Source organism: Caloenas nicobarica, chromosome 14, assembly GCF_036013445.1.
Source record: "Caloenas nicobarica isolate bCalNic1 chromosome 14, bCalNic1.hap1, whole genome shotgun sequence".
Lineage (NCBI taxonomy): Eukaryota > Metazoa > Chordata > Aves > Columbiformes > Columbidae > Caloenas > Caloenas nicobarica.
This window is the reverse complement of record NC_088258.1, coordinates 10,981,574-11,006,014: the sequence shown is the minus strand read 5'-3', so window position 1 is coordinate 11,006,014 and position 24,441 is coordinate 10,981,574. Positions and strand designations below refer to the sequence as shown.

At 51.2% G+C, this 24,441-nt stretch overlaps 1 protein-coding gene across 4 annotated transcripts in view; it reads right to left on the bottom strand.

Annotated features, from left to right (window-relative positions):
• Nucleotides 1-180: 180 nt before the first annotated feature.
• MGRN1 (mahogunin ring finger 1) overlaps nucleotides 181-24,441 on the bottom strand; it is a 53,677-nt gene continuing 29,416 nt past the window's right edge. The window contains exons 6-18 of one of the 4 annotated variants that reach the window (XM_065644666.1): nucleotides 22,424-22,490; nucleotides 19,334-19,386; nucleotides 16,701-16,748; nucleotides 12,229-12,297; nucleotides 9,960-10,119; nucleotides 8,073-8,182; nucleotides 7,098-7,163; nucleotides 4,438-4,661; nucleotides 3,355-3,478; nucleotides 2,789-2,834; nucleotides 2,087-2,194; nucleotides 1,406-1,450; nucleotides 777-866 (exon numbers count right to left, since the gene is read on the bottom strand). In XM_065644666.1, coding sequence (XP_065500738.1) covers nucleotides 1,410-1,450; nucleotides 2,087-2,194; nucleotides 2,789-2,834; nucleotides 3,355-3,478; nucleotides 4,438-4,661; nucleotides 7,098-7,163; nucleotides 8,073-8,182; nucleotides 9,960-10,119; nucleotides 12,229-12,297; nucleotides 16,701-16,748; nucleotides 19,334-19,386; nucleotides 22,424-22,490 — 1,116 coding nt within the window. In that variant the 3' untranslated portion in view covers nucleotides 777-866; nucleotides 1,406-1,409. Of the gene's footprint in view, nucleotides 867-1,405; nucleotides 1,451-2,086; nucleotides 2,195-2,788; nucleotides 2,835-3,354; nucleotides 3,479-4,437; nucleotides 4,662-7,097; nucleotides 7,164-8,072; nucleotides 8,183-9,959; nucleotides 10,120-12,228; nucleotides 12,298-16,700; nucleotides 16,749-19,333; nucleotides 19,387-22,423; nucleotides 22,491-24,441 lie in introns of all 4 variants that reach the window. The other 3 variants (XM_065644664.1, XM_065644667.1, XM_065644665.1) reach the window with 3 other exon arrangements.

The window sequence follows — 24,441 nt, the reverse complement described above, 5'->3', positions numbered from 1 at the left end:
CACGCCGGGAAGGAGGCGGACCACGGCAGTCCCGCCCGCCCCGGCCCCGCCCCTCAGCCTCCCAGCCCCGCCCCTCGGCCCCGCCCCGCCGCTCCTTGGCCCCGCCCCCGGCCCCGCCCCGCCGCTCCTTGGCACCGGATTCCGCCCCCCAAACAAAAGGCAAACTCGCGTGGCTGCTCCACGGGTTTATTACTACAAACATCGAGGGGGGTCGCCCTGGGACCCGCCGCAGAAGCAGAACAAGGCACACGGCGTGGGCAGCGCCGGGCTCCGCGCGGGGAGAGCAGAGGGGTCAGCCATGCCCCACCCCAAATGGGCATCCCGAAGGGGGTGGGACAGAGCTGACCCCCACGCTCCCCCCCTTCCGCGCAGAACCCTGCACCCCGGCAAAGCTCACCCCAGCACCCCGAGGAGCTGCCGGGGCAGGCAGGGGGGTCACAGCTATGTACAGGGGCAGTGACAGCAAAGGGCTGTGGTGGGTGTGTACAAAATATACATCGGTAGTGTCTGTCCTTCATCTGCTGATTTTAACCCCCGAGCCCCCCTCCCACATAAAAACACGACGCCAGCCCCTACCCACCGCTAGCAGGAAACATGCACGTCTTTTAAAAAAGCCGGGCTGTGCCAAAACCGTGCCGGTGCGATACGCCACGCCGTATCCCCGGGGCGGTGAGCACGGGCCAGCCCCACTGCAGGGGGGAGAGAGGCTGTGCTGGGGGTCTGGGGTCCGGTGACAGGGAGGTCCGGCCCCGCTCATGAGAGGCTCTGCTCATCTTCCAGGTGAAGACACGTCTGCTCGAAGAGAAGAGGCTGCATGGGGCTGCCAGTGCCACGGCCGGGGAGCGTCTTGGTGAAGTCAGATGAGCCTGAGTGAGGAGAAGGGGGTTCAGCCCCAATAATGCCGGTTCTGGGTCAGACTAAGAGCGAAGGCAGGAGCCCATCATCCCGCCACCCCCTCCTACCCTGCCCTGAGCACAGGAGACGGGATAGAGCTCGTGGGCTCTAGATTCAGCAAGTGCCAGGGGCGGGACACAAGACGCAAAGGGGACACACTATCTGTCATCAGCCTGGGAAAAGCCAGCATGGCCGTGGCTGTTCATGGTGCCCACCAGACAGCAGAGCACACACCCAGGAGCCCAGAGCGGGTCAGGGTTTTTGCTGCCCTGGCTGGGGTCCTGGCACTCGGGGACAGCACAGACCCTGGGGCTGCAGGGATGCTGGTGCCAGGGGTGGGAACAGCCAGGACAGGGCTGGCAGCGCAGGCTGGTTGGTTTGCTGCCCCCTCCTGCCCTGCCCCCATGGCCAGGATCAGTTCCATCCCTGTCCTCGCCCGGTTGTCCCCTTCCCAGGAGGGGTCCTGCTGCCCCACACCGCAGCAATGCGCAAGAAGAATAAGAAGACGTACCAGCTTACTCCTCTATACCAATAGAGCAGGAATCGGGACCCAGTGCTGCCCAGGACAGGAGGGAGGAAGGCAGACAGAGAGGGAAGGAGACATTAGAGAGGCACTCAGAGCAAACTGCCGCTCTATGGAAGAAAACAGGCTGCAACAACAACAGTTGGGGGTGAGGCCAGCAAAGCACAGCACCCCACAGCCCTTCCCGCCTTGACACCGCCCCATGGCAGAGGGGTGCCCGCTGCCCCCTGCGCCAGCTCAGTCTCCCAGAAGCCGGCTCAGCCTGTTTCCCTCCCTCGGCCAAAGGCAGGAGTGCGGTTTGGGGACAGGCACAGGAGGCACCTGTTACATAAATGGTGCCGCTGAGTGGCCACAGCCCGGAGAAGAGAAAGGAGAAGAAGAACAGAGACAAAAGGGTGAGGGAGGAGGAGGGAGAAGTGAGGACAAGTTACCTCTGCATTAGCCCCCTTGCCCGCAGCTCACTCTGCCCACGAGCAGAACGGGAGCCCATGCTCCAGGCAGGCACGTTCCTGTCCCATCCCAAGGCTGCAGCTCATCACCACGCCTTGCGGGGCTGCCCGTGGTCAGGCTCAGAGTCCACAACCCCCCCAGGCCCCTTGGTGCCTCGAACCCGAGTCGCGAGCAGGCAGGTTGGCCCTGTGTCTCTGACCCCAACGGTGTGGCCATTACCTGGCAGGTAGACGTCTACTGGGGGGTCACTCTCCGACTGTGTCAGGCTCCTGTGCTCGCTGCAGCTGCCATCCTGCAGGACGTCTTCAACAGAGGGAGGGCGGCTACCTGGAACCAGACGAGAGCGCAGCCCCTAAGTGCCCAGAGCAGCTCCGCAGGGGCAGAGGCCAGGAGGACAAGCTGAGATCTTCCATGTGAAGAAGCTCCCGGCCCCCTCATCCCCACAGAGGTCTCGGGAGAGACGGTCGGACTGGCCTGGGTCACTGTCAAAGGACCAGCTCAAAACACACCCAGCAGTCCCCTCCCACCCCATCCTCCTGCCCTCTGGATGCTGACTGAGCACCAGACACCCACCCCAAAGACACAGGGTACATCCTGCACACCCGGTACTGCAGCCATGGTCTCACCAGGACCACACTGGTGCATGCTGCCATCCCCCGCCTCAGCCATGTGAGGAGACCATGCACAGCACGGACAGCTCTACTTGTGCAGAGCTTACAGCAAGTAGAGATGCTCGGCAAATAAACCTGTGGATTTTACTGCCCTGCTTCCAAGGAGAGACCCTGGCACCTTTGGAAAAGCACAGCAGCTCAGAGGTGGATTTCAGGGGCTAGATGTTTCTGGACTCGCACGTCCGTCCCCCAACTGTCCCCTTCCCACAAAGACAAGGTCTGGTTGCCCCACAGCCAAGTGCACACTTACCCTGCTGCAGGGACGAGGCCTCCTCGATCTCTTCCCCTGCCACACTCTGTAAGGAGGAGCAGCACAGGTTAGTTCTGCAGGCTGGAGGCCCTTGCTGCACTTACTGCCCTGGCTCTCTCCAGAGAGCCACGCGCAGGGCCAGGGACTCATTTCCCACAGGGAGCACAGGGCCATTCATCAGCACTGCAGCACCACAGGCCGGGATGGAGGCGCTTCACAGGCTGGAAACCCAGCAAGGCCCAACTTCTACCCCTGCCCCAAACACTGCTGGGCTCCCCCAGGAAGCCGGGGGAAGGTCAGCTCTGACATGGCTGCAGGCCAATGGACTTTCCAACTCCATAGCTCCCAAAGATGTGTTTGGGGCACAGGGAGCGACTGCGTCCTGCCCCATGAAGCCCTGTGGGTAAAGAAAGGCAGCCAAGACTTGGCTCCAGGCTTCTTGTGCCAAGCAGCTCATCTTTACCCTGTCACTGAGGGAGCGATGGCCCTTCCCGTGTCCCCCAGAAGAGCCGCCCCCACAGAAGAGCTCTGGCTCAGAGCAGCTCCCCAGCAGAGCACAGACTTACTTCTGGAGAGCTGGTCTCTCTCAGGACCAGCTCACCACCGCTCAGCGCTGGCTGCATGTCAGAGTCCTCGGAGAGCTTCTCTTCATCCTCCTCGTGGATTGGGGATGAGGGAGACCGTAGCGTGCTGCAGCAAGAGAAACTCCATTTGTAACTCGACACTGCTGCCAGCACATGGGCTCTGGTGGGTTTGGTGGCAGCGGCTCAAGTTGTCACCACTCCTGCTCTGTCCCTTCACCAGCAGCGTAAGCCAACTTGCATGAGCAGAAGCTCAAACTGTTCAGCTAAATTCACCCGGGCCCTCCAGTATCAGCCCCAGGGAGAAGAGCAGCAGCAGTTCTGGGGCAGAGCCCAGCTGTGCAGAGCTCAAGCACAGGAACACAACTCAGACAAATCTGCCTTCACATGAAAAGCAAGAGGCCCTGGTCCCACACTGCTCCTCACACCTTCAGGGGCTCCCTTCCCAGAGGAAATTCAGAATGGAGGACAGCAAGGAGTGCCAGGAACAAACCTGGTCTGACCCCGCCAGTGTGGCCCCACAAGGGATGCGTGAAAGTCACCTGCAGTGGGCTGCACACTCCACGGCATCCACACCTACACCCTCCATCATGATGCCAAAAGAGGAGGCCTCAGATAACTATGAAAGGATCTCACTCAGCATTTTGTGCTCTGAAATTCAGGTCACTTCTCTCCCCACTCTTTTGTTCTTGGGGAACTCCACAGAAAGCTGAAATCCAACAAGGTTTGGATGTCAAATGCAAATGAAGAGACTAGCTGCACTGGAACTGAGACATTTCCATCCAAACTCTGGATGAAATCTCCTTGTTAAAAATCCTCTTCCTTTTGGTGACAAAGCTACCTCTTAACAGACATAAGCTTGTCACCTGGGGCTGAACACAGAGGTGGTATCCCAACTCTCTCACTGGCATTAGTACCTGGTGGCCTCCTAAAATTCTGCATTAGCTGTGGTACCAGTGATGGGACCAGCCGGAGCCAGAGCCTGAGCCCTCTCCTGGCTCCCAGTGCGTGTGGCCACAAGCCCTCAGGGCTTGCAAGAGGCGTGGACCCCTTCATCCCCATGCTGACCTATCTGGAGACTTGCTCCGCTTGCTCTTCTGGTGGCTGCTCTCCACAGCTCTGTCCATCCCCACAAGCGGTCGGCCAGCAGGCAGCACCCCATCCACCACGCCAGAGTAGCTGATTTCGTCATACAGAGGAGCTGATGGGATGGTGGGGGAAACAGAGCGAAGGCCGTTCAATGCTTCCAGCAAGGAAATGGGCTCATAGCCTGGAGGGATGTTGTCAGAGCTCTGTGGGTGAGAAAGCGAGGGACACGTTAAGAAACCCTCAGCAGGATGGAAGCCCCCCTAGAAAGGAGAGGCCCTGCACCTCCCACGCTGCACTCCCCACAGCCACCTGTCCAGAGACCCTCCGTCTCTTTCCCCTGCAGCAGCCACTTGTTCCCCTTTGGGCTGTAATGCTGATGATGCTCCGGGCAAGTTGCCAGAGCAATGAGTTAGAGACTGGGCATCTCAGCATGTCGGATCATGGCTGGGCACACCCCTTGCCATATATTCAAGAGCTGGACAAGGAGGGTGAGAAAGCAGGTTCCTAAAAAAACTGCCACAAAATAAGTTTGGACTTTTTCTCCTAAAAGTTCTTCCAAGGGTTCAGAGATCCTTCCAACTCAATAAGCACCCCACTTGTGCTTCCCGCAGCTCTTTCACAGCACCACCAGTGTCACCAGGAGAGAGTCAAAGGTATGAGAGCTGGTCCTCAGAGCCTCCAGCACTTCCACTTCTCCCATGGACTTGGTCCCCTCAGCTGCAAACGTCGGCGCTCTGCACAGTCACCTCTGCTACAGGAAGGAAAGGGATCACAGAACCACTGGCCTTGGAGGGAGGAGGGCAAAACTGCACCAATTCCCATCCCCTTGGTAACTCACTAAGCTGCCAGGCAAAGGGACCCTTGTGAAGCCGTCAAACCAACACTGGCTTAACTCTAAAAATCCTCCTGATCATCAAGGTCCTGCAGACTCAGAGATAAATAGAGTTTATGCTGCAACCCAGTAGGCCACAGGCAGCTTAACCCAGCCCACTGCAAACAAAGAGGCAAGACTGCAGCAGCCCAGGCTTACACTCAGTTAAGCTGTTTCAGCCCTGCACCTCACGGAGGTGGTTCTCTGTTGCACCTAAGATGGTGTGCTGCTGCTGAGTCTGGCCATCAAATCCTGAAGCTTCTCTGTGCTTCATCCCCCAATCAGACAGCTGCGGATGAGCCTGCCCAGCAACCTGTTCCAATACCAGCTGCTAATTCGGGGTGAATTGATTGCTGAACTGACTCACTTGTGGTCACAGAAGGAGGTAGATCTGACTGGCAGGAAAGAACCAGTGGCACCTGGAGTCAAGCATCAACCCACAGCCCCTAAAGTGCTGGTCTTGTGATGATTCTGAGCTTGCACTGAAAACCACAGCTGGAGATTGAAAGATAACCAGTCAGCTGAACAAGGGATGGGTTTGCAGTTGGTGCCACCTGCAGGCGGTGGGGCCAAAAGCCACCTCCACCAAAACATGTCATTGCCACACAGCAGCTCAGAGATGGTCCATTGTGGACAGAAAAGTCAGGGAAACAAAACCCCCTGGGTTGTGTTTGGGACATTTTCTCCTGGCTGCGCAGACCAAGGCCTGAGGGTTCACAGGCTGCTCACTGTGGGGAAAGTTCAGGTTCTGTGGCACAGCTCAGGCTGGAGGAGGATTTCTCTGCCAACAGCTGCAACTCTGTTTCTGCAAGTCACTGAGCTTCCAAACAACCCTGAGACACTGCTCCCCTCCTCACACTCACCACGACACCACCTGAGAGGCCACTGCAGGAGCACTGCCAGTTGCTGCAGGAGGCCTGCAGAGTGCCAGGGTCATACCAAGCTTGCAACAGCCTTATCACTTGAACCCCGCCCCAGGGCATCCAGGCTGGTTTGAATAAAGGAAAACTGCAGCCTCCTTGATATCGATGACAGCTGTAGCTGCATTTGATGGGAGTACACAAAGAAGGCACAGAGACGCTTCCTGGCCTGGCGGCCTCCCTCGCCTTTCCCCTTCTCAGCTCCTGGTACCTCACGATCACTATTCATGCTGTCCCCAGCACGGCATTACAGCTACATGTCATCACACCAACTCGGAGAGCCCACAACAAAACAAGCTCCATCCTTCCTATTTCTCTAAAAGCAAACCAGCCCACTGCAGCCAGTGTTCCTGAATGCAAGACCTGCTCCAGCTGTGCCTGTTTGTCTGCCTCTACATCCCAGCACGGGGGTGGAAACCACAAGATGTGCCCACGCCAAACTGCCAAGGGGGTGAGACAAGTGTGAGGAAGCTTTTGGGTGAGCCAAGGAGACAGCAGCTTGCCCACAGTCCTACAAAGCTACAAAAACGTCTTGGCCAGGAACTATAAAGCAGCCAGGCTCAGAACCTGTGGAAGTCCCTGCAAGTCAGCGTCAGACCCCTGTGGCAAGCTGCTTCCACCTTGCTCGTTCCTCCGCAGGCAAACCAGGGAGGTCAGTGATCATCCGTGCAGGGTATGAGCGTCTCACCGCTACCATGGAGGCAGGACAGAGAGTGTCGCAGCCTGTACAGGGGCACAAGCCAAACCCAGCGTGTTAGCAAGCCCTCGTGCGTGTAACACGTCCACGTGCTGGTGACAGTGCTGACAAAGAATTGCCATAGGAGCCAAATACAACCAAGTCCACTTACTGTTTCCTTTCTAGGCTTCCTGCTGGGCAGGGAGACAGTGCTCACCTTAAGGGCTTTAAAGGGACACTGTCAAGAGAAAATAATGTTTTAAAGAAGTTGTTTCTTGAGGTTAGTGACATAAAGAGACACACCGCATCTCCTCACCTCACTGCAAGTGACAGCACCTGCTTTGTCTACACACAGCTTCACAACTCTCAGGGTTTCTCCCCTGCCCTGTTTCTTAGCCCCAGTTGAAGGCAGCAGAGCTACAGTGCTGCAGAGGACAGATGGATAAAACCAGGATTTTCCTGTGACAATCTCTTTCTGTTCCCAGGAAAACCAGTAAGGTGATTTAGATGCAGATCCCTCTCTCCTCACTCTGATCTCATGTGTCCCGCCAGAGCCAGCTGTGCAGCAGCACTGCTCAGGCAATGAGCCACTGCCCTCACCACACCAGGGACGTGCGACTGGGCCCTGGTGCCACACTTACCATCCCACGCTCCCCGAGCTGCCCGCTGAGACCTTGTCACTCAGGGAGGCTGTCACAAAGAGGCCTTTCTGCCACCGTGCTGGGAACTCCAATGCCAACGGCATTTCATCAGAGCGTGCTAACATACAGATGTGTGTGCAAGTCAAACTGTAACCCCCTCCCACTTTCCCAGCTTCCACCCCGTCACGCTCAAATTTTGCCACTTTTATGCTGGGACAGGCCCCGAGAAACCTTCTCGCACTAAGGTTTCTGTGGATTTGTTTCTTCCAAAAGACAGGAGGGCCCTTGGCTAAAACCAGTCCACAAGAGGAGAGATCCTGGCTGTCTAAGCAGGGCTGACAAGAGAGGCGGCACGGCTCAGGAAGACCTTGCTCCAAGGCCTGAGTGCACCTCCTGAGGTCCCATGGACACCAGACATCAGGTTGAGCAACTCGTGCAAGCACAAGCTGCCTGCTCAGGCTGAGACCAGCACCCAGGCTTTCTACACGGGGTTGCAAGGTACTTACAGAGTGCTCATCATGGTCAACGCTCTGTGCCAAGACAGGGCTGAACGACACCGGCGACAGAGCTCCCGGCTTCTTCCTCACAGCCCGGATCTGCAGCAGGGCGCGGAAGGCTAGGAGAGAACAGCAGGCAGGTGATCGCACAGCCCAGCAGGAGCAGGCCGTGCCAGTCGTGTGCCGGAGCAGCTCAGCTCACCACAGACACACCGTCAGCACGGACGAGCAGGACCACAGAGCACATCAAAGCCACGTGCCATGATCTGGCTTCTAGTTGATTGGTCTATACTGGGGAGAGATTTGCTGGCCAAAAAACTCTGAATACACACAGCCCTTGCAGAGAACAGGCGCTGCGTGTGTTTCAGGCAGAGGTGTTTCAGGCCTGATACTGTACGACATACTAATAAAAACATGAGCTTGGCCTCGGACAGCACACTGGAAGCTACAGAATGGTGAGGGACCTCATGTAAAACCACTTTGGGTTCGTTCAGATCCCACAAGTCTCAGCTCTGGGGCTCAGCTGGTGCTGGAAGCATCGTGCCTGCCATCGGCTGCTTTCCCACCAGCCAGCACTGCGGTGCTGAGTGGAACCCAGCCAGAGGGTTAGTGGCTGAACTCCTGTCTCCAGCACAGCAAACCCTTTGTCCTACCACCACAACAGCTTTGATCTCCACTCCCTGCCCACAGTACCATTTTCTATCTGCAGATCTTTAATATTGTTAGTTCCTCTGTGCCAAGGGTGTATACGAATGAGCCAGACATCTGTTCTGATGCAGCTGTAAGAACTTGCTTGTACACCAGGAAAAGCCCAGGCATTTCCCTAGTTCCTTTTGCACCCAGCCACTTGCAAGATCAGCCTAGAACCAGAGGACAGAGGTGCAAATCTATCCTTGCTGCCTCTGCAGTCCCCAGAAGCAGATTCACAGGAATTCTGACATGGGCGCACCTTCCAAACAAATCCAACCTACTCTGCTACGGCATGCAGATGAGATAACGCTGTTCCTGTGTTTTAAGTTGTGCTACTTATAGGCAAAGCTGTCTGGCACTTCCTCTGATATGATCTTGCTTTTGGTTACTGCATCTTTGCCAAGTTTCAACTGTTTAGGCTTAAATCCTCAGGCCTGTCTTAGGCTCTTTTTTCTTTTCCTGAGAGGTATCAATTAGAAACAATCAAATACCTCAGAGATCAAGCACAGGGTAAAATGCATGTCTATTCCAGCAAAAACACAGGCATTTTCTCAAGAGACTCCTGTGCCTCTGTGCTTTTGAGAAAATACATGGAATTCAGCAAGTGCTGCCTGAGCGTCGGAATAGGTATTTAGTTTTTTCCATCTTTTGGAAGCTGAGCAATGCAGGGGTTAAGCAGACCCTCCTAACTCTCCTAGCAAAGAAAAGGACTCCAAATTGACCATTATCTCACCTCTGCCTCCCTAGTGAAGTCGAAGTAAGGTTGTTAGAGGAAAAATGAATCATGCGAAGTACTTGGACAGCACTCTGGTGGGGCTGGCTGCTGTCTCGGCCAGAGAGTCTCAGGATAAAGGTTCTATGTTCCCTCCTTCGGGGCATTTTCCACCTTCTTCACCACAACACAAGAACTGCCTAAATGGCACAGCTCAGACCACCTGCACCTTCAGATCCCATCTCAAGGAGAAGGAAGTGGCCAGGGAGGCACTGGATAAAGGGCCATTCTCCCACATGCTCTCCTCCTTCCCTGCTTGAGGGCAGTTATTTTAGGTGCCAGGAATCTCCAGATGCCAGTGAGAGCAGCAGCAAATTTGATGCTGAGCCTTGGGGTGGAGTCTGTAAAATCCACACTCCTTCTTACAGCCTGTACTGATGTAACAGGAGCCTAGGAGGGAGAAAGATGCCCTTGTGTCCTGGGCACATACTCACGCAGCCTGCAGATGGGACAGTTATTGGCCTGGTAGCGCAGGGTGTCAGCACAGGAATTGCACAGGCAGAGGTGTCTGCAGGGCAGGATCAGGGTGTCGCGGAGGTCAGACAGGCAAACCACACACTCGTTGCTGTTGTCGCTATTCTCGTCATCTGAAGGCTGCAATGAGAGGCAAGACATTGGCACGTGAATGGAAAAGGCCATGCTGAACTGTGGGACTCTGGAGCCTGGGGAAATCTCACAACCAACAGCCTGTGAGACTCTGCAGCTCTCAGTGGGGGTTTCTCAAGGAGAGAAAGCTCCAGCCCACACAGCCCTGCTAATGGACACTCCTTCATTTCGGGACTCTGCTCTGAACTCACGAAAGGCCAGAGACAGGACGCTGTACCGTGAATTCACAGCACTGCTGTCCCTACCCAGAGCCAGGCTGTGTGCAGGGGGAGCCCCTCTGCAGTTCGGATCCCCTTGACTGAGGGAGACTAAGAACAAGCTCCTGCCAGCCAGCCTGTGGCTCCCGAGGCCAGCAGGGAAGCAGGGTCCTGGCAGTCCAGCCTTTCTGCCCCATGTCCACAGAGAGAGCAGCCCCCAAATGAGCTGCTTGCTGACTGCAGTAGGTGGCTGGTCAGAAGGAGGCACTCCAGCCATGTCTAGCCCAGTTGCCACAAGTCCTGTGAACCTGTGATGGAGTGAGTAGTTCTCCTGCCACAGCATTTTCATCAGTCTCCTGTGCTGGCACAAGCTTCAATGCAGCCATAGGAGAACCCGCCTGTGATGCTCATCTGCTCACAGCTGCCCTGGTAAGAAGGTCAGTATGAACCCATTCAACATGAACGTGCATCACACTAGTCTTTCAGTCACTCAGAGCCCCCAAAATTGGATTACAGCCACCCAGGAAGCTGTGGCTAGGAGAAGAAACCTACTGTCCAATCACAAGAGCTCTCAAGTGACATCTGTGAACCCCACAGTCTCCCCACTGATGCCAGAGAAGTTATGCCAGAGCCCACCAAACTGATGACCCAGCAGGGGCCACCCTCCACCTTCACCTGGTCCCACTTCATGAGGCCCCTTTGATCGCCAGGGCCAACACATGCCAGACCACGGGCAACCTTGGTGTGAGCAGCAATACACAGCATTTGCTGCTGCCATATCCACATCCAGCCTGCTGACTATGCCAGCAAAAGGCTGCAAGCCTGTCTGCCCCGTCACATGCATTCCTCATCTATTTTAAAGAACAGGCCTTTTGTTTTCCCATTCATACAGTTTGCTAAGTATACCAGGAAGAACAAAAATGGCCTCGGGTTACTTGTCTGAAGGGCCAAAAATGTGGGATTGCTGGATCAAGAGAATCATCACAAGACCCTGGAGGACCCAAACAGAAGCCTTCAATCCTCTTAAATAGATCCTGTGCAAGAAAAATCTCTGAAAAGGCTTCTCCCTCCTGCCTCTTCTGGTGCTACCTACACAGGCAGATAGAGATCACAGGATGCTTTGGGCAGGACGCTGCACTGCTTGGAGAGGAAATCCTGCTTGTCTTGCTCTGTGGCTGCTTCTCTGTTGCAAGTGTTACACACACCAGAGGTCAGCACTTGGTACTGTCTGCAGCCCAGGTGGCAGCAAAGGGCAGCTCTACACAAGGCTAAAGCCAGCATAAAGCAGTCACGTAACCTGCACGCGGCTGTGCAGCAAGCTGGGATTCAGCAGAAGCTCCTGCCTGAAGATAGGCAATGTTTCTCGCTATGGCATTTGCATATACATCCCTTATGGATGCTGCTCTCCCGCGCGCTGGGGAATGCAGACTGCTCTCAGGACACTGGCAAGCCCTAGAGAGCTCAGCTCCCTGCAGCGCTACAGGAGCCTGCAGTGCACTCCCCAAAAGAAGAAGACGAAGGAGCCACAGGAGCAAAGCACAGACACCAGGAACAACTGCCCTGACTGCAGAGAGCCAGTGACCCCAAAAATCAGTGCTCTGAAACACCCACAGGGCACTGATGTCCTTTGCTCCTAGCAATCCCAGCCCCACCAAACATCCTCAAGAATGTCACGCTGTCTAAAATTATCTCAGCACAACTCCACCGACTGTTTGGGCCTTATGACAGTGAGGACCTGCCATCTCTGGTCTTCTTCAGCACCTGCAGGAATGACACAGACATGACAGTCATTCTGGGAAGCACCTCCATGTTGCCCTGCCAAGCCACATCATTAAGCTCGAAAGCTTGGAAGGCTGGAAACTCACAGCTCAGGGAGCAGGAGCTTTCTGAGCGCTTTTACCTTGGTCTCTTGGTTGTTTTTGTTCTCGATGCCATAGATCTCCTGAAGCAGATAGCTCACCCGGTCAACCTAGGGAAGAAGACAACAGTTGGAGTGCCAGCTGCTCTGTCATTGCTGCTTCATGACCACCTCCCCTCCTCTCTGTGTCAAAATGTCCACATAACACCCACGGCAGCCAGCTCCCCTAGAGACACATAAAAAAGGTAACAAACAAATACTGCAAAGGACAGCTGGGAGAATGAATCTCTCCTTACTCAAAAAGTGGTGCCCATCCCATCTGGGCTGAGCGGGGAGCCCAACTGGCCACTTTTGTCACTATCAAAATAATCCAAAACCCAAGTATTCTGCTTGCCTCAGAGATCAGGAGGGAACATGCACCCATAGCTCAAAGAAGCCAGAGGCAATCAGCCCTCCAGAGTCCTTTCCTTCTGTGAAGCGCTGCCTAACTTCAACCAAGATGAACTTCCACCCGTCTGTAACCTCAGGAGATGTGAGGTGCCGACAGCTTGCTGCTGGCACATCAATGGCTGCACATCATTTCGCTCTTCACCACCTTGGAGCACAACGTCAGGTTACTGAAGACAGACAAACCATCTTCCTTAGGACGAGAAGCACTCAGGGGACAATTCTACATTAGTGCAGTGTCATTTATTACCACCTCCAGGCCCTTGGTGGCACCTCTAAATTGGGGTGTGTGGTGGCAGAAGGTGCTGCAGGCACAGTGGAAGTTGCTCACAGCCCCAACCCCGGGATGTGCTCCTCAGAGCTGTGCCTTTATGTAAATGCTGACAGCTGCCTGTAAACTCCCCAGAGCAGCTGAATTAAAGAAGTGAGGCAAGAAAGGCTGACAGTTCAAGTCCCGGTGGGGCGAGTCACCTCTGCAGAGTGGGGTGCTGTCCTCTCTTCCCTAGCTTAGCCAGCAAGTGCAGCACGAGGCTCTTACAGCTGTGAGGAGCCGTCTCTACAAGGATTCATCAAGGTACCAGTCCCCCGAGATCTGCTGCTACGCAGCAGCTTCCACAGAGCAGGGTGAGTTCATCCGCACAAAACTCCGCAGCAGGTAAATTCATGAAGGGGTTGCAAGGTATCAAACTGACACATCTAACAGGGAAACGCTTTCCTGCCATCTCCAGTAACCACCCAGTTGACACCATGCATTGAAGCCAAGCCACCAGGAATCCAGTGCTCCAGCAGCTCATCAGTCCCAGGGCTTTCGGCTTTTCCACGTGTACTTGGCCTCTCTCCGTTCCTTTTGTCAAGCCAGGTGCTCAGAAGAGCAATGGCTCTGCCATGGGATTCCAGCGCTGCAGAAGACATCACATGCCAAGATGGGGGCAGGAGCTCGCTATATCCAGCCCGTTTGCCAGTTCAGAAATGCTCCGAGCTGGGACGCAGCAGCTTTAACAAACTAATTCCAGAGTCACCCTGTTTAACTCAGCGTGCGGCTTACAGACAATCTGTTCTAGGCCTGCATTTCCAGGCAGTGAGGTCAGATGTTGGACTGCTGAGCAAAATCCTCTGCAGTGGCTCACAGTTCACCCGGGAAGTTTGGGAACAATTATGTGGGATTTGTTCTTTTGTAACTCGACATTTCAAACAGAGCCTTGTTACAGCATCCCAACTCCTCAGAGGATCCTGATGGGCAACAGTGAGTGCAGAAGTGGTCAGCTCAAAGCACAGAAGAGGTCAGGAAGGGAAAAACCAGAGTCTGTGAAGGAGTTTTGCTGCTGGCCTCTAAAAACCTCGAGAAGCTCCTGTCCCAGTAGGAAAAGGGTGGGCAGCACAATGTGGCTCTTACTAGAAAGATCTCTAGGTTTTAAAACAGTAGGAGTAAATAAGATGGAGTAGGTGACTGTACAAAATGCAGTCCTTCACCTTCACACTTCTCCAACCCTGTACATCGTCATCCTTCCAAAGGCTCCTGTTGCTATGTACAGCCTCATCTGATGCACACAGGAGCCAAGCCCAGGTCATGTTTTTCTGCTGACCCATCTGTTTGCGTTCATCAGTGTTGTATTTCTTCAAACAGGATGGTACATCAGAACTGATCTCAGCTGAGAGAACCAAGCAGTTCAGCTCATTAGCTGCTGCCTCCTGCTCCCAAAGAGCTTTAGAGATTGATGCACGCAAAAGGTACCTGGGAATCCTGGCAATGACAAGGAGGGGAAGGCAGAAGAAAAGCAGTGATGGGGAAGAACATACAATGCTATACAAATGGTTTACTTCAGACATATGGTCTATATCTCTGCTCTATGCTCTTATGGGTGCAGATGCTACCTCAGTTTCAGTGGTACTGTATGTTCTTCTAGCAAGAGCTTCCTTCTATTTTAACAGCCACGAGAGAGAACATATAAGCATTACATTTTACAAACTGCCAATAAAAAAAAATGTACCCACAACCAAACACTGAGTGGGAAGGTTCCGTGCTCTGCCAGTAAAGACAGACAAGCACACCCTGTTTTGCTGCAGGAGACAGTTAACCATCCTGTGGCAGGGTGGGAACTTCCCTAGAGAGCACTTCCAGCAAGACAACCCTCCATTTGGGGAACCCAAAGTGCTAAATGGAGAATGGTACACACTGTGTTACTGTGCACAGTAACCCAACACCGACTCAGAGAGCTCACTGCCATGTAAGCACTGTTGTAAAGAATTAAAAAATAAGTAAAAATGCCCCCCAAAACTTGCAAGCAAGATAAATGAGCAGCTTTAAATCAGTTCACGAATGCTTTTCTCTGATCAGAAGAATATGTGAGGCAGAGGCACCACTGGCATGACACCACTCTGCACCCTCAGCGCTCAGGCAGCTTCCTCCAGCGCTGCCCACAAGCTCTCCCTCCAGAGCCACGGCTCTCCTGGATGCTGCCACTACAAACCTGCCTTCGCATGCGCTATAGGTTCCTTTCCGCAACAGGTTCTGTCTGTCTCTATTAAAAATACTTGTGGCACCCAGATCAATCAGCCAGCCAGGAGATCACGCTGCAACACAGCCAAGTTAAGCACCAAGGGAGGGAGGGGAGCGCAGGTCAGCCTGGGACACAGGGGGCTCAGGACAGATTTTGGGCTGGAGCACCAGCGAACTCTCCACTAGCACCGGGATAAAGCTCTGGCAGTGAGGGCTAATATTGCTGCCACAGGGCAGGAGCAAGTCTGAAGGACACGCTGTGGGTCTCTGCACAGCACTGGTCAGACAGACAGTGAATTACCAAATGCAATGTTGATATATGATTAACTGACATTGTTCAGTGGCTCTTTTCTGACCTGGGGGCTGGAAGAAACATCCTAGAGCAAAAAGTGTCTAATCAAGGCACTTAATGACCTTCTTGATACTAAAAGGCTTTAAACCCTACCCATCAATCACAAGCAGCTGAAGTCAAGCACATTTAAGGCAGAAACACACCACACATCTAGAGGTGGAAGGGATCGACCACCAAAATCTCATCTCTTTCTCCAAGACACGTCAAGCTGATCCTTGCAGCAGGATCACTACCAGATTTCCTTTCAGAAGATGAAACTCCTGGCAATCTTAGCAGTTTGCAGTTGACTACATATTTCTCTCTGTGCAAGACTGGATGCTATTTCCATCTTGATAAGGCAATCTACAGCCTCTGCACATCACATCACACCAGGATAGGCTACAAAAGGGCTACAGATTCCTAACATTTCCCTGTTTGCCAGTCTCCCCCCTTCCCTTACCCTCGTAACCCATGCAGTCTGGTACATAAACAACAGCTTCAAAGCAAGACCACGTCTGTGACTGCTCAAGTCCCAGGATACTCGTAGGGGGACACACAAGATGAGCCAAAAGGTCTCAGGCCCTGGGATTGCTCCAAATATACCATGGGCATAGCAAAGAAGCTTGTGCAGGGAGAAGACATGATAGGATCTTAACACACACACACACACACACGTGTGGAATATCAACAGCTTTCAGCCCCCAGGTAGGACACTGGGAGCTTGCAAAGATATCCTTCCACACCACAAACGCAAAACGTAAGGAGATCAGGCAGTGTCAATACACAGATATGCTTCTCGCTACTTAACATGTACGGCACTTACGCTCACTTACGCGAACCCGATTTACTCACACCTGTACAGAAATGAAGCATCAGTACTGCACTTTGCCAGTTTTGTATCCGAGCGCCAAATGCCAGCAAGGCAGGAACGTATAGGGAAGACTTGGATCTATACGTTGTGCCTGCCTCCCCGAGGAGCACAGAGACCTGCACCACGGCTCTGCAGGTCCCACGCTGCCGGATCTGCTCCCCCAACACACACCTGGCTGTGCAACAACCAACCCAACGCTAAGGGCTGCCAGCAGGTGACTGGCTTTGCTTGTGATATCTGAGCTAACAAGGTGAGATCTTGGGCTCTCAGTGAACTAACACCGAAGCTTCCCACTGGGTTCAGTCAGGCATCTGTGGGACACAAGCAAATGTCTTTAATCAAGCAGTAGACAGGAAACAGGTACTTACGATCTGCTTCTGTTTTAATGGCTTCACGGAAAAACTGCCATCAACATGCTAGCAGGAAAAAAAGGAAATGCATTAGATAGCTGAACTGTACAAATTAAGAGTAAAACACACTCATGGTCAGAGCTGGTGTCTGCTAGTTAAGGGGAGGGTGGTATTTGTATAACCTCTCCCAGAGAGGTTGTGGAGTCCCCTCTGGAGACATTCAAAACCTGCCTGGACACCTTCCTGTGAAATCTACTCTAGGTGTACCTGCTTTAGCAGTTGGGTTGGACTAGATGATCTCCAGAGGTCCCTTCCAACCCCAACCATTCTGTGATTCTGTGATAAGCAGGACAGCCTGAAGGGCAATAATTCCCAGCGGAGTTGGTGGAACAAGGTATCGGAGTGCTCCTTGTCTGCTTCCAGTGCAGAGCCAGTTGAACTTGGCTCAAGTTAAACCTGGCTGAATTGGGTCAGAGCATACACAGAAATCCACTGGCGCACTGGATGCTTTCAGGCTGCAAGCAGTCCAGCTGGGTGCAAACACTTCTTCAGCAAGTCCAGCCAGACTTGGCAGAGGACATTTGTTAACACCCTAAATAAATAACACCCAGTTCAGACCCACTCCTGATGGCAGAGACCCAAGAGAGCAGGGGCTGGCATGAGGCTGAGAACAAGGCTTGTCCACTGGACAGAGTCAGAAACAAGCCACACATGTTCCACATTGCCACCTTCAGAGCTGCGGGGACCACCTCGAGCCTCTCATCTGCTCAGTGGCAGCAGGCAGGGCTGGAACAATTCAGAACTAGTGATAGGAATGGTGTGCTATTTCTATTTTCTCCATCATCCACAATGGCCAACTAAACTGAACCAAACCACCTCCTCTGCCAGAGTCTAGAGAGCAGGAAAGGAGATTTAGGCGAAACTCTAGCAGGAATTTTCCAAAGCGTCACTTCTGCCCTCATGCCAATACATTTCCAAAACGTGTGTATTCTCCCACTTTCCATAAGGTGCTATTATCAAGTGCTTGTCATGAGATGCTAGAATGGGAGGCTGGGACAAATCCAGACCCCAGCGCGAGCTCTACTCCCTGACCACAGAGGCTGGGCTTACTGCAACAGCACTATATTTGGATACTTGGAAAACAGCAACTAGACACACTCCTTTGTACACAAAAATCATACTCACATCCTCAGATCTAAAGTCTAATTTGAACCCGGCTACAACCAAAAAGCTACGAAGGCAATAGCCAGGGGAGCAGAAGTGAGTCTTGCAGATGAAGAAGGCAAACATGGAGAGAATACTTCAAAATCAGGCTGTAACATGCAGGCAGCTGGTGGTCTCATCTATTCTTCTCTCCCCAGAAATGGCTGAACAACCATTTGGCAAGGTTAGGGCGTCTGCACTGACAGCATTTTCCTACCAAGATGACACACGGGCTCCAAACACTACAGCCTTCCTCAAGGACACACTGCCCACACTGTCCTCTCCCAGGCGCTGCTGAACAACGACTGAGGGATTCCAGCATGTTTTGTTTTTCCAGATCAGCTGGAGCAGGAAGCTAGAAGAATAACATCCCTGTCCTAGTACCAGGGGTGCTGCAGCTGCCCGTCTCATTTCTGACAGATCTCTAACTGCCAGGAGCAGAACTACCTCCAGAGCCAGCGCTCAGAGCAACCTTTCTAGCAGAGGAAAACTCATTTTCTCCACAGACTGAGTCCAACAAAAAAAGCAACCTAGAACACTTCAGAGCATCTTCTGGCCACAGGGCTTCCTTAGGACTGAGTGTGCTTCCCATGCCCTCTGACTCAGTTTGTCACCATCCCCATTATCCACCCAGGACAAACAGAGTAAGACCTGGCAGCTTGCTCAGGGATATGGCAGGAATCGAGCAGATTTAGAAGCAGAAGTCAGTCCATGTGCCAGCCTGGAAGTGGGGAATTTCTAACAGCACAGCACTGATGCTGCTCCCCTCCACATGCCCAGCTCTGCTCCTGCATTTCTTGCCTCATCTTAGCATGTCACTACAAGTATCTCTTGCCCAGGATACATGTCAGCAGTATTACCACAACCAGACACACCGTGGTGCAGTTACAGATCTTGCAACTGTTTTCGGGGTCCAGTTATCATGGGAAGAGACTTCGTTATCAAGGCTTTTGCATACACCTTGGCTTAACATTACCATGTAGGCAGCGGTCGGCTATATCAAATGTGCTACCAAAAGTAGGAGAGCTCAAAGTCTTTATGAAGGATGTATCCTAATTCTTTAAAAGGGCTTGGATCTATGTGTAAACTAAGGCAAAACAATGGTGCAACAGGGTTTGGACACTGAGGCCCTGGAAAACTGCACGGCAGCAGCTATGGTCAACACCTTCCACCCTCAGCATCCCAGGCACTGAGACATACTCGCTCCCCAAACACAGGAAACACCAGCTACAATTAGCTGAGTGACCAGCTCAGGTACAAATGATAATTACAGGCTGCACAAGAGCTGCTGCAAGCAATTATTTGTACTACAATAGTGCTCAGGAACCCCAGTCATGGGCCAGGACTCCATTGTTCTAAGTGTTATATAAATACAAACTAATGACCCATGGAAACGTTTACATATACAAACATAGGGACAGAGAGAAAAAAAAAACCAACTCATTTACCTTTTCAAATGCAGCCAGAAGAACATGGGCATGACCTGTCACCTCAACCACCACTGCAAAAAGACAAAGAGCAGTCTTGGTTAAGCCCTGAAAACAGTGCAAATATAAAACTACTCCAAGCTGAATTTTAGTCCATTCACAATTTCTAAATTGCCATCTGTTCTATTTTCATCTCTTCTTGCAATTTAGAACTTTTCTTATCTTGTTGTCAGGTTAGTTCATCTCACACTCCTGCAGAGCAAGAACAAAACCCTGCTGGGCTCTGTGGTGGGTCCTACCCAGACATGCCTTCGTTACCTGGGCTGCTCCAAACTATCCCACTTTGTTCTCAGAGACTGGAAAGGGAAAATAAAACAAAATGCTCTGTGAGATTTTGCTCCTCCCTCAAGCTCCTGTTCTTAATTACCTGAATTTATCACAGAGATCAATAAATCCATCTAGTTTAAGAGCAATTGGCAGCACTTCCAGCTCTGGTACTTACCACTTTATTTCACTCTAATCTGACATACTTATAAAACATTAATTTCTCATAGCAGTTTTGGACACTGAAACATCTCTGTCCATTTCTCTTCCCAAAGACAAACATCATGTCTTCCCTCTTCCAAACTCAAGGACTCCCTCTTAATCCAACAGCACTGAGAAGGGGCTGTTGGAGGTTTCTGTACTGCATCCATGGCTCCCTCAGCAAATACAGAATAGAAGAAGCTGAGGTATAATACAATCCCAGTCTCTCTGGCTCAAGACTAAGATTCCGTTCAGCTCCAACTGGTTGGACCCTTCTGCTTAATCATGTTCAGACTCATCATATGGAAATGGGAGGCAGAGGTTGTGAAGCAGTCACCAAGGGAAGGATGTGACCACCTCGCCCTGCCTGGACTGACGGGTACACGGGCTGCGCTCAGCACGTGCAGAGGAGCTGCACACAACATCAGCTCTGTGCCAGAAAGTCAAGAGCTGAAGGAAGCAGCTCCTGTGTTGTCTAAAAGGGAAAGGAGCTTGACAGCTTCCAGAGGGTCCCCACAACAGCAGAGACAACAAGAGGAACTGTCACTGGACTGTGGCACAAAGAGCATGTTTGGAAACAGCAGTATGCGGGTGGAGAAAGTCTGCACCTGCAGATCTGCCATGGCAATTTGGGTGTAATGAGGAACACAATGGCATGCAGAATTGGCATTCTGTGATTCTGTGTGATTCTGTGAAAAGAGGCCTGAAACTGGGAATTCGTCTGCTTGCTCCCCCCACTGCCAGCCAAGAGCCAGGCTGTTCCAGCTCGCTCAGTAAATGACACTCAGGTCCCTCTCCACAGTTTGAATGGCCAAGAGAGAACAGACATCATCTCCCTCCGCATGCCCTGTGGCCCCCGGGCAGCGTGTATGGCTGGAGCTGGAGCTGTGCTGCCCGTTCTGCCCAGCACCTTCCCTCCCCAAAGGGTTTCTGCGCCTTTCCCCAAGAGTGATCCCGCTGGCAGGAATGGCAGAGGGCTAACACCGCAGGCTCACATTCTGCAAGGCACGCAAACATCTCCTGGCAGAACTCAGACCAAACCAACATTTCGCTGATTGCTATTTTAATTTGCCATTCAATTTTATTTCACACAAGCAGTTACAGGCTAGCTGTAATTTTCCAGGTGCTCCAAACACGCAAGGCCATCTCCTTCCAGCCCCATCCATTAAAAAAGAACCAAAATACACAACAATTTCCTCAAATCTTGCTCAAGTGTCACATATTTTTGTGCTGATGTTCTTTCCAGGAGAGGATTTAAAAGCAATTGCCTTTCCAGGTTATTAAAATAGATGACAGTACACTATTGGCTAAGACTGGGCACAGTACGTGCATGAATGTATGCTTCCCATGCTGCCTCCTGTTCTATTTTTGGTCATTCTACGCATGCCCAACATCAGAAAGTACAAATACCTTGCCAAAAGCTGCATGAACAGAGGAAGGGCTTTTATATTTATGGTCAAGAAATATACATATCTGTCAATTTTACTAACAGTGCCTGAAATCACTAAAAATAGATGCACTTTAAAAGTAATTTCCTCTATGTTGTGCTGTGCTTTGTTAGTCACACTTTACATTGGTTCATCCAGTTATATTTCACTCTGCTTGGAGGACTGTAAAATACTGCAATGAGTTTCCAGGCACCTTCACATCTACAACATAAATTGAACAAGTGGCTGTGCTTAACAATGCAATCAATCATGGATTTTTTCATTTCTAATGATTCTTAAATTTTGTACAAAACGTTACAAAATGCAGAAGTGAAATGCAGGTCCTGCTGACCACAACAGCCCCAAATTTTAGAAAAAAATGCAACTTCTTTGTGCCCTTTTCATTGCTGATGCTCAGAATAAGTGCAAACACAGAGTGCAAAAGCACACACCCCCTAAGGCAAATATTGTGCAAGGTGAGTAGCAATCTAAACATTTACTGGACTTTCCTCTCCAAAATGGCAATGTGCTTTAAAAATAATCAACAATACTATTTCTCATCAAAGGTTACGTTCTTTTATTGTAACCATTCAGCGCTCTTTAGATAAAGTAGGAGAATTTTAAACTGCTGAATGAAGCTGTATTGGGTTGAACTGTGGCCTGAGCATTTTAAAGCCATTTCTTTTTCTCTGACCACTCCTAGAGGAAGGCTCCCTTTACAGTTACATAGAGCTTTTATGGAGACAACTTAGCCCTCAAAGAGGGGAAAACACCAACTCCCTCCTTGCCTTACAAGCTGCAAATGCAAAACCCAAAGAGAAAGGAAGTAATTTGCTCCAATTTGTGCCTGGCATTGGTGGCAGAGCCAGGAGTTCTCCTAAACACTATCCCAACACTAAACACCTGACCATTTTCCCTGTGAAAACTGAAGGCTATTTTTAAAAGCATGTTTTTTATGTAAGAACTTGTGGTTAGCTGGGCCCCTTTAATACAGGGAAGTTAAGATGAACTCCTGAAATGTTTTTATTCTGGAAAGGCTCGCCGAACCTTTGCTACAAGCAAAATGTTTTCATCATTGCAGGAGGAGGTCTATCCTGAAGGAGTCACATAACCTCAAAGAGAGCAAGAAGATGATCCAGGGAGCACACCCCATGCTTACCATCCCCTTCGTCCACCACCGCTCGGATGACCACAGGGAACACACCACGGTCCAAGTCAAAGTTCAGCTGAAGGAAAAAAACGAGATAAGGTTAGATAATTCACACCAGCCTTGCCTGAAGACAACACTCAATATAGTGTTAACATCAGAGGAATGAAGGAAGGTCCCTTCTGACGGACTCCCAGTCCATGGTCTCAAAAGGAGATGACAGAGCAGGAGGATTTAAAATTCAGACACCAGCTTTCAAAGGGAGTCCATCAGAATAACTGCAACATATATACAATGACATGGCGCTTAACACCAGCCACGGCTAGCAAAACATAGGATCTCCATTTGAATTTTATACGGTATTTTAGGATACACGAATTAGCGAGAATTAAGTCTCCTGAGTGATTTGTAGTAGGATAAGTTTCTCAAAATATATCTACTGCCTTAATTTTGCTTGTGTATGGTAGGCAATGCTGGTTGTAGCACAGCAGCATGCATTATGCTCCCTACACCACAAAAGAAACCCTGGCTCTTGTATGAAGCTCTTGGAGTCATAGAGAAAAACTTGTAAAACTTCAAGCTCACACAACACTTTAAGGAAACACCAGACTAATTTCCATCTCTTGGCATGTTATCAAATTCAGGTCCTTGACCTTCAAATTGGCAAGAGTGAAAATTTAAGATCTCATTTCAGTGCAAGGAAAACAGACTCAATTTCTTCCTTTGCCCTGCACTTCATTAAAGCACTTCAAAAGCTCCATGTCATCTTACAAACACAAGAAAAATGCAACCTTACAAACATTGTCCTATGCCAGGAACACAAGTGGCTCAGAGACTGGATTTCTGGTGTTTTTTGTTAATTACTTGGGGCTTTTTGTTTCATCTCTTGCCAAGAGAGAAAAAGATGCCATTTCATCACAGTGCTCCAGGTAGTCTGTTTTCAGTTTTCCAAGTAATGCTTCAGGGCTGCCCTCACTTTCCCGCAGCCCCAACATCATTTGCAGCACGATTTTCTCCAGCCAGTCCCTCAAAAGATAAACTATCAAGATAGCCATTGACATTGGCCCAAATGACAACCCTAAACACCCAGACTGGAGGGAAGGTGACCCTTACCGTGAGCCTTAACGCAGCCAAAAACATTTCCTCCTCCAATTAATTACAACCTAAATGTTCATCCTGAAATGAATGATAACTGCACACTGGGAGCTGATGTACCCGGTCAGCCGCCACCGCATGTGTCGTGGCCCATTAGACATACAGCTGCGCCTCTGCAAGAGCTGCAGGCACATGCTTTGGACTGCAACAGCTCAGCGGCCTCCACAGCAGGCACAGGGGAAGACGGAATTGCAAGTCTGCTGCTCTTCTGCCTGTAGCTGCACGCTCCCCGTGCAGGCTGCACACCTTTGGGACCACTCAGCTTCTGCAGAGCTTTCTCGAAGTGACTCTGAGTTGTGTAACAAAGCTCTGCACACACACACACACATCCTTTCAGTGTGCGCACCTGATTCCAAACACAATGTGTGTGCTGAAAGACCTCACGATTTGATCTACCTAGTCTTCAATCTTGAGGGATGTTATTTTCATCCTTTATGATGGTTTTACATTTTATTCCTCCTTTAAACTACCAGGACCAATTCTCTTTCTAAAACAGCAGAATAACAGAGCGAACACAAAAATCTCATTTAACCTCTCAGTATTTGTTACAGAAGAGACTCATTGAGCCACTATTTTCCAGCTTGCATTTTTGAAACATTATGGCATGCCACAGAGGGAAATTTGATCGAGGACAATTGATTAAAATTGCTGAAAGAAGCTTATGGTTGTGCTTTGCTTCCTGCTCTGATTTATAACTGTACGACAGCAGTTACTGTTTGTCCATTTGAAGGGAAAGTCACATCACAGATTTGTGGTTGCTTTACGATACAAACCTCTGCATTCTCAAACAAAAGGCCTCTTTAAGGGTCCATTTCACATTAATTTTTAGGGACTTGAAAACAACTGTCTCAACACAAGCCATACTCTATAACTTC